The 10,019-nt window shown below is 40.0% G+C and overlaps 1 protein-coding gene across 1 annotated transcript in view; it reads right to left on the reverse strand.

Moving 5' to 3' along the window:
• Positions 1-9,324, reverse strand: part of LOC115464365 (vomeronasal type-2 receptor 26-like) — a 32,485-nt gene extending 23,161 nt beyond the window's left edge. The window contains exons 1-3 of the mRNA XM_030194752.1: positions 9,113-9,324; positions 4,194-4,485; positions 1,571-2,353 (exon numbers count right to left, since the gene is read on the reverse strand). Coding sequence (XP_030050612.1) covers positions 1,571-2,353; positions 4,194-4,485; positions 9,113-9,324 — 1,287 coding nt within the window. The remainder of the gene's footprint in view (positions 1-1,570; positions 2,354-4,193; positions 4,486-9,112) is intronic.
• Positions 9,325-10,019: the final 695 nt, after the last annotated feature.

Raw genomic sequence — 10,019 nt, forward strand, 5'->3', positions numbered from 1 at the left:
AATACCGCAGTAAGGCTTGGATTATCCCAACCTAGCTCTGCGGCAAGTGTCCAAAATTGGATGGCGTACTCACCCAGAGAGAGTCGACCCTGATGTAGGTTCAACAGCTGAGTAGCCGCCGAGGAGGGCTTCCGGGGTTCCTCGAAGATGAGCCGAAATTGCTTCAGAAACTCTGCCAAGTTATCCAGGAGGGGATCCCTCTTCTCCCATAATGGAGATGCCCAGGCCAGAGCGGGTCCCACCAGTAGGGAGATAATATATGCCACCTTCGCCCGATCAGAAGGAAAATCCCGGGCCTGCAACTCAAAAATAATTTGGCACTGATTGAGGAAGCCCCGGCAGGTCTTACTATCTCCCTCATACCAAGGAGGCTGAGCCACCCGAGTGCCTCGGCCGCATGCGAGGGAACCCGGCAGGGTACGAGCCAATGGGCCCTCCGCAGCCCCAGTGACGGTCAGCGAGTCCACACGCTGACTCAGTGTGTTCATGACTCCTGATACCTGTTGTAGCTGAGCATGCAGTTTCTGGAACAGCTGCATAGGAGATGGATCGGTCGAGCTCATGGCTTTGGCGTTCTGTAATCCATTGAGTTGGTCATGAGGCCTTGAGCCCTGGTCGAGGCCAGCAGAGCACTGACCCAGGCCAAGGGGAGACTGACCCACCACTGCACACCCCAGCTACGCAAAACCCCTAAACTACCTTCCCCCGCAGCACCTCAGGAAGAAAGGGAAATAGGCATACAGGTGGGCCTCGCAGCCAAACTGGAACCCAGGCACTCAGAGACACTCGTACGGGCCTCACGGCTGAACTGGAACCCAGACAAACACAGAGAGAGGTGAAAGAGACCCAGGAGTCCCCCCGGCAGAATCATAACATTTTGTCTCACTTGGGTCGCCCTAGAGAGGTCATGAAAAATCCAAACTTATTATCCCTTAAACAGACTCGGGCTTTCCCTATTCTTCAGTATCCCTCCCCCTCCCCCCCCCCCCCATTATCCAACATGTCTCTCTCCTGCCCCCTTCCCGTGCCCGGGTCGGCTAATCATTTCCCTATATGAAGTGGAAATGCCAGTGCCTAAATTTAGGCATGGAGCCCCTTATTCTATAATTAAACACATAACCCAAATCCACACCCATGCTCTACCCTGAACGTCCCATTAACCTCCCATTTTCTGACCCCTTTTCCAGGACGTGCATAAAATTTAGGCAGAGATCATGCACCTAAATTCATGAGCGTACATCTTGATTGATTCCAATTAGCATCAATAATTGCATGTTAAAAAGCCAATTGTTGGTGCAAATTGGCTGAGATGTGCACTCCTTTTATAGAATTAGGGATATATGTGTAGAAAAGGTGAAAAGCATTCCATTAGCCATGCTTTGTATACTTTCCCCACTTTATCTATTCTTCTTATAAAGAACCATATCATGAAAAACATTCTGTGATTGTGGAGTTTCATTGCCTTTCTGAGATCATACAGTCTCCTTTTCATCAAAGTCTTTCCTTTCATATTTTATTTTGTCTCACTTTTTCTTCCTTCTGAACAACACAACATAACAAATTATGTTACCTTCCATGGCAAGTAATCAGATAATTTCCACATTTCTGTAGTCCTTGAGGTGGTGTTTCTAGAGCCAGACATGAGCATGTCATGCAGTGCGTGTGCCAGGGCGTACACAGCGTTATATACACTAATGCTCTTCCCAATGTAGTTGGTGTTACAGTGTCTGACAAATGACAATTTTACATCAGAATTGCAGGTTCTTTTTATGTCTTTCGGACACTGGCTGTCACATAGGCCTGTCCACCACATCTTAGTGTGATGATCACTTGGAAGCAGGGTAAAGTTCACCTCCTGGATAAATTTTGTAAAGCTTGGTATCTTCTTCTTTACAATTGCAAATGATAAGATGGTGTTCATTATATTAAGTTTTTCTTTAGCTTTCAAGGGAAAATTCAGTTCAGTTTTGGTGATCCATACCTTCTCAGGGTTCAACACAAGAAGGGGTAGGTAGAATATATTTTCTTCTTTAGTACAGAGAATGATCACTTTAATTGATGGCATGTCCATTACTATTTTATGTATTTTCGCTATTGTCATTAAACTGCTCCGACTGAAGGTTTCTATGAATGCAGTGCAGCCACCATTTTGCTCAATCCCTTCTCTCAGGATCTGAACCATCCTCAGGCTGTTTTCATCATCAGATGCAATGATACCAACCCAGGTCCAATCAAAATGCTTCAATAAGCTGACAATCCCAGCACAAAGGTGCAGTTCACTGGGGACAGTTCGGTAGAAAAAAGGAAACTTAAATGTGTCACTCATTAAAAGACTCTGTGAGATGAAACTGATCTGTAAATAAAAATAAATTAATAATAATATTTATTTATTTATTAGGATTTCTTTTCCGCCTTTTTGAAAGAATTCATTCAAGGCAGTGTACAGTAAGAATAAATCAGACATAATAGACAATTATAGCAGTAAAATATTCAAATAACAAAGTATGGCGTGGTATACTACTTACAATGTCAACACAATACGAAGTAGAATATTAAAATTGACATCGTAGAATATAAGTAAAGATGGAACATATAAATAGGAAAGAGAATAATTAATGCAACATCATCTTTACCACGTTGAGATCACATTTTAAATAATTTCTTTAAGTTTTTAAGCTCCTATATTTAGGTGATTTTTTCAGCAGAAACATTAGGATTCTATATTTCACTAAAACTAGGTTAAAATGTTAGGAACCTAAGGAGTCCTTTCACAAAGCGGCAGTAAGCCCACCATGGGCTTACCCCATGCAAGTCTGGAGCTACTACCGACCCAAAAGGAGCAGCGGAGATAGCTCCAGCCCCAGCGCATGCCATTTCCCACGCTGGGGAAAATAGGGCAGTATTTTTTAGCAGTGCTAACCCAGAAGTAATAGGGCAGTGCCACATGGTACTTCAGTGGGTGGCAGGAAATGATTCCCCTCGAATGGCCACACAGTAAGAGCAGTCTTAACACATGGCCATGGCTATCTTCAGCCTTTTTTACCTGGGGCCTGCCTCTAGTGCTGGGCCTTTTTTACCGCACATGGTAAAAGGACCTGCAAATTAGGGAGAACCTGTGAGACTGCTTTATCCACTGTCATCTGACATCAGTCATTGAGGTGGATGCCTGTTCTAGCTTGCACCAGTGTGGGGTCCTGCATCCTGGGTACATCTGGTTTGAGAATCTGAGAGATCGCTTTATGCAGTATCTGTGCATAGTTCTCACTTTTATCAGCCCCAAATTCTTAGTGCTATTTTTTGAATTCTCTCCTTATTGATTAGCGCAGGAATAGCATAAGAACATAAGAGTAGCCATACTGGGTCAGATCAATGGTCCATCTAGCCCAGTATCCTGTTTTCAAAACAGTGGCCAAGCCAGTTGCATGTGAGTTCCTAAATCCTAATTTTTTAAACACTGCACACTAATGACATCAACGCATGGTCATTAATGCAAAAATCAGAAAAAGGCCATTTTTATGACTGTGGTAAAAGTGCATAAGTACATAAATATTGCCATACTTGGACAGATCAAAGATCCATCAAGCCCAGCATCCTGTTTCCACCAGTGGCCAATCCAGGTCACAAATGCCTGGCAAGATCCCAAAAAAGTAAAAAAAGTTTTATTTTGCTTATGCCAGAAATAGTGGATTTTCCCCAAGTCCATTTAATAATGGTCTATAGACTTATCTTTTAGGAAGCTGTCCATACCTTTTTTAAACACCGCAAAGCTGACCGCCTTTACCACATTCTCTGGCAATGAATTCAAGAGTTTAATTACACGTTGAGTGAAGAAAGATTTTCTCCTATTCGTTTTAATTTTACTACATTGTAGCTTCATCGCATGCCTCCTAGTCCTAGTATTTTTGGAAGGTGTAAACAGTCGCTTCACATCTACCCATTCAACTCCACTCATTATTTTATAGACTTCTATCATATCTCCCCTCAGCCACCTTTTCTCCAAACTGAAGAGCCCTAGCCGCTAGTAAAGGGCCCCTTGGTAAGCCAAACGTAGGCACTGAAAAAAAGACCTAAATGCAATTAATCTCACTGCCCCCTCCCAATGGTCTTTTTAATTCAAAATGATGCATCACAGGTTCACCATCCTTCACTCTTTCCTAATGGATTATACAGTAAAAACAGAACAGGCCCTTTACCTGTGGATAGTGGTACATCCTGAACATATTGGACATCTGTCTTGATTCCTCTGATTGAAGGCCTTCAATGATAGCGGCCAATGTGCCAGATGTTTTGCAGTGATAATTAGGAACCCAGATGTCCATACCAGTAATTATACTCATGGCAGCCCCAAACGCAAAGAATGAATTGAGGTAAGATTCATAAAGATGAAACCCTAGGGTGATGTTGGGTAAGAGCTCTGAGCTATTGTTAATCTCCTGCACTGCAGACACAAATGCCAGGTAGTCAAAATAGTTTTCTTCATAATAACTGTATGGACAATGAAGATCAGACAATCAATCACTCACTGAAAGATGGAAAAAAAGCTGTGAAACTATTTTCAAAGCCAGTGGTCAGTATGTGTTTTTAAAAGCCAGCTGCAGAGTTTGATATTAAGCACTGCTATATGGATAGGCAGTGACACTGAACATATAGATTAATCTCAGGCTGCCAGCCATTATCCTTATAGTCTTAGGCCTAAACTTAAATGCACAGACTATCTGTATACAGGATGAATATCACCACTATGGGAGCACTTCTATAAAACAGAACCTGAACATAGTTGGAGGGCTACTGGTAGTCGCCTGCCCTCCTTTATAGAAAACTAGCATGAGTATTTACTTTTATGTGCAACTCACACCTAAATTCTGGAGATATGCACTGTAGTTTATAAGTTATCCCCTAATTCTGTAAAAAATGCTAAATATCATAGATGCTTCCAATTTGCACATGCATTTTACCTGAATAATGATCCAATTAATGTTGAGAATTTAAATCCTAACAAGCAATTAGTAGTGCTAATTGGTTTTAATTAAAATGTTCATGCATAAATTTAGGCACAGGATCCACGCCTAAATTTAACATGTCATTCTAAAATGGAGGCATGGAAATGGGAAGGTCATAGTTGGTTCTGGGGTGTTCCAAAAATGTACATGTGAAATTTATATAATAAGGGGTACGCATGCGCAATTTAGGTGTGATGATTGGCACCACATTTCAGTTGGTGTAAATGGCCACACCTAAAATTAGACGCGATTCCCGGGTATAAGCACAAATTCTATTAACCACACCTAACCTTAGACGCAGCTTATAGAATACCCATCATATATTGAATCTATCCCTATGTATAAATGTGAGCCCTGCATGTGACCCACCCAGACTCCACTCATGTGCTACCTTTAAACAATGCACTATTAAAGATATTCATATAGTTATAGAACAGTGAATTACCAGAATATTGGCATTTATGTATGAACATACGAGTCAATATGCCAATACGCTAATCACTTACATGCATATTTGTTACCTAAATCTTGGCGCTTTGTTTATAGAATTGTCCATAAGTACATAAGTAATGTCACACTGGGAAAAGACCAAAGGTCCATCGAGCCCAGCATCCTGTCCACGACAGCGGCCAATCCAGGCCAAGAGCACCTGGCAAGCTTCCCAAATGTGCAAACATTCTGTATATGTTATTCCTGGAATTGTGGATTTTTCCCAAGTCCAGCATAGGGATAAGAATTATTACTGCCCTGGCTCAGTCCGTCTCTCTCCCCCAGGTTATATAGATGTCATGAGGCCGATCAGTCAAAAATTCAACACCCACTATCTGTATGCTGCTTTGAAATTATACGGAGAGAGAATTTATGTAGTTGCCTGCTGTTGGAAATCACATAAATCCTTCTGAAAATTGACCTACAAGTCATTAATTGAAGTCTTTACAGAAATATGTAGATCCTTCCATCTGATAACAAGTAACAAGTTGTGAATCGCTTGTTTGCTCTTTCCGAAAATACTAGGACTACAGAGCACACAATGAAACTACAAAGTAGTAAATTTAAAATTAATCGGAGAAAGTGTTTCTCCACTCAGTGTGTAATTAAACTTTGGAATTCGTTGCCAGAGAATGTAGTAAAAGCAGTTAGCTTAGTGGGGTTTTTAAAAAGTTTGGATGACTTCCTAAAGTAAAAGTCCATATATCATTATTAAAATGGACTTGAGGAAAATCCACTGCTTATTTCTAGGATAAGAAGCATAAAATGCATTCTACCTTTTTGGGATCTTGCCAGGTACTTGTGACCTGGATTGGCCACTGATAGAAACAGGATGCTGGGATTGATGGACCTTCAGTCTGTCCCAATATGGCAATACTTATGTACTTATGAAATGTTACTCTCTATATAGTTCAAAATAGATGTCTTTTACTTTCTCTCTCTTCAGCAAGTAAATACCCCACTCAATGGCTACATGGATACTAATGGAGGAAGTTATCAATGTGGGCTACCATTAGGATGGGTAATTCTACTGCTAACTCCTGTTGTTTGAGCAATTGTCCCATTTTATACAACAGAAACAAATAACCTGGCTTAACAGTAAAATAACCTGTCTTAATGGTTGCCCCTATTGATACCTTTTACTTAAATTCCACAAAGTAAAAGCAAAAAAGAAAAGTGTTACATGTCTAGTGGTATCAAAATGCATGAATGAAGGTAGAGGTATGAAAAGCCACAAGGAATATGATGAATATAAAAGATGTGAAGAAGAGTATGGGATGATGAATTCAGCCAAATAGGGAGGGATACAGGTATAGGCAGCTCTATGGGCCAGAGTCAAGAGTTTGAAAAATGACTGGAATCCAGAGATAGCCACAGAGGAGTGGTGAGATGTGATCATACCTATCTGTATGAACAAGAAGTTAGATTATGGTACTTTGTACTGATTGAAGGAGTAACTGTGGGAAGCTGACATACTCACTGTTATAGTAATCCAGATGAGATATGATGTGAGCATGCAGAAACATAATCTGAGATTCCTGGTCAAGATTCCTGATTTATCTAAACTGCTGAAATGCTCATGAGCAGATATAAATAGCATGAGAGATCTGAGCTTCAAAAGAGAGGATTAAGAAATATGTTGAAAAGAAGGGGTGACCCCAAGGGACACCACAGGTGAGAGAAGAGTGGACAGAGTTGAATGGGCACAGACCGAGAAGAACAATCACTAAGAAAAGAGTTGAACCACTTTAATATCCTGCCAGGGAGCTAATAATTCACAAGATGGCAGAGAAGAAGCTTGTGATCCATGAGATCAAAAGCCAATGATAAATCTAAAGAGATGAGGCATATAATTTGACCCTTATCAAGGACAGAGTAAATTTCATTCAAGAACCAGTCAGAATTGACTCCATGATATGGTCTGCACAAAAGACAAATAGGCATGGATGGAAAATATTTGTGGCTTCAGCATGGCATAGGAGTTGGTAGAAAACTTCTCAATCAGTTTAGAAGGCCTATAATTTGCTGGAATTGAAAGGTCAAGTGAAGGTTTCTTCAAAAGGGGATTAACCAGGACACTGATGGAACCAAATGAATTTTCATGATTCAAAAGCAAATGAAAGAGGAAATGAAACTGACAATTTTCTGTGTACAGATCTGTACAAGGTACCTAAGAAACAAGGTTAGATGCCACTGAATATCAGCGGATTCCCCATTACAAGAGATGTAAAGGGCCAAAAGCCATTTTATGACCATTTAAATCACTTTGTTTACCGACCTCTTAGATTTTTATGGGGTTGACAAAATTTGCTTATTGACATTTGCTAGGTCACTAGTTTTGCACATTTCATACCTTGAGCTAAGTAAGAATTCAAATGAACAGTTTTTCCTCGGTCTACCTGGATAGTGTGAAGTTGACATTCAGCAGGGTGGTCTCTGAATAAAGATAAGCAAATGACTGATCCACTTGCCTTGATGAGGAGTAGCCTAGTGGTTAATTCAGGTCTGAGAACCTGGGAAACTGGGTTTAATTCCCACTGCAGCTCCTTGTAAATCTGGGCAAGTCACTTAACCCTCTGTTGTCCCAGGTACAAAGTGAAGACTTGTATATAATAGTAAACCATTTTGATAGTAACCACAGAAAAGCAGTATTTCAAGTCCCATCACCTCTCCCTTTCCACTTGTATCAATCACACTATCCATATGTAGTCCTAAATTTAAATGTTTTTTATCTGTATACATTAGGACAGCTATTTATTATCCTACTACAATAGCTATGTACATTTGTTCTAAAGGGGATGAATATCGCTACTGTCCAGTTGAATTTAAGCTAAGGCATGGGAAGAATTCTCTTATCTCCTTTTGTACATGTATCTTGATATCTGACCTAATTTACCAGTTTGCTATCCCAAAATTAAAAAACAAAATGACTAATCTGGTTAAATCAGACATTAGCTGCTTAAATCATTTTGACTATCTACTTCTGTGTGTTTTAGGAAAAGGCAATTCATTTTCTGACAGACCCTGATTTATAATTGGATCATGATTAAATTTCTAACATCCCATTGAATACTTATAGACAAATGTAAAATCCCAAGAAAGACTCCCTTATCTAAAGATCCTTCATTAAGCTACAAATCAAATTTGCAATTGAAGTCAGAGTCCATCCTAAACATAGGACTCATGAGATGAAAACGGTAATGGAATTCAAACGTGCGTGGGATAAACACAAAGGAATCCTGTTTAGAACGAATGGATCCATGGAATCTTAGTGGAGATTAGGTGGTGACGCGCTGGTAATTGGGAAGCAAAACCAGTGCTGGGAAGACTTCTAAGGTCTATGCCCTGATCATGACTGAATAGATAAGGATGGGCTGGGGGGTAAATTTTAAGGGGTTTTGACGTTAACTTCAGAACTTAGTACAAGTAGTTCTGCTGGGTAGACTTCTACGGTCTATGTCCTAAGATAGCAAGGACAAATCTAACTCGAATATAAAATATCACATACCATGTAAAATGAGTTTATCTTGTTGGGCAGACTGGATGGACCGTACAGGTCTTTATCTGCCATCATTTACTATGTTACTATGTTGCCATGCAAACTAAGCCACTCTGCTACTTACACAAACGTATATATCCATGTGGGAAAAGCTGTATAGGACAGTGGTTCTGAGTTTATTAAATTGCTTATTGTAACAATTCCCCCAATCATGACATCTCCATCCTTGTGGTATCCTGGTTTTACGTGTCCATATTTCATTGGTGTACACTGGCCCTCAGTGGTCTTCCATTGGATGTAGCAAGGTATCAAAATCAAGACCAGAGTTGCTGCCATCTTTGAGGTCGTAAAGCACCTTTTCTTATGAAACAAACTCCTGCTTGCCCTTCTCTGCAGTTGTGGTATGAGGGAGGAAGTTTCAGAGGTCTTGGATATTGAAATAAAGTGCATATGAGGTTGAGGAAAGACAGCAAAGTCTTATACTGATGTTACACAGATCTCTGTATTATTAGCTGTGATTCAGAAGGTGGTGAAGGCACTGTTAAATCTTTATAGAGTCCAGCTCCTGAAAGATTCAGCCTCAAGGGATGTCTTCTCCAGCTATGTGTGTTTGGCATTAAATATAGGTTGTGTTTTGTGTTTTTTTTTCTTTCTTAATATAATCAATATAAATTGCACATTCATTAGAAAATAATTATTAATTATATAGAAAGTCTTAGAAGAAATAATTATAATCAATCCTAGTCGTTTTTTTGGCATTTTTCTTCCTTTACATATTCCTTCATATTGTTTTTATAAAGTAGTGTGGTTGTCATGTAAACTTCATGATAGATAAAACAATATACTTGACAACTACAAAGAGAGATTCAAACAGAAATAGAAATCACAACTTTCCTGCAAACCAAACCAAAACAACCTTGTGCCAGTCTGGTCTTGGGCCAGCATGGGCTTGCTATTGACCAGATAAGTGTTAAGGCAGGTTCAGATCTGATCACAGGGGGTCTCTATTCTTTGAATGGCTCATTTCGTGA

Source organism: Microcaecilia unicolor, chromosome 3 (assembly GCF_901765095.1).
Source record: "Microcaecilia unicolor chromosome 3, aMicUni1.1, whole genome shotgun sequence".
NCBI lineage: Eukaryota > Metazoa > Chordata > Amphibia > Gymnophiona > Siphonopidae > Microcaecilia > Microcaecilia unicolor.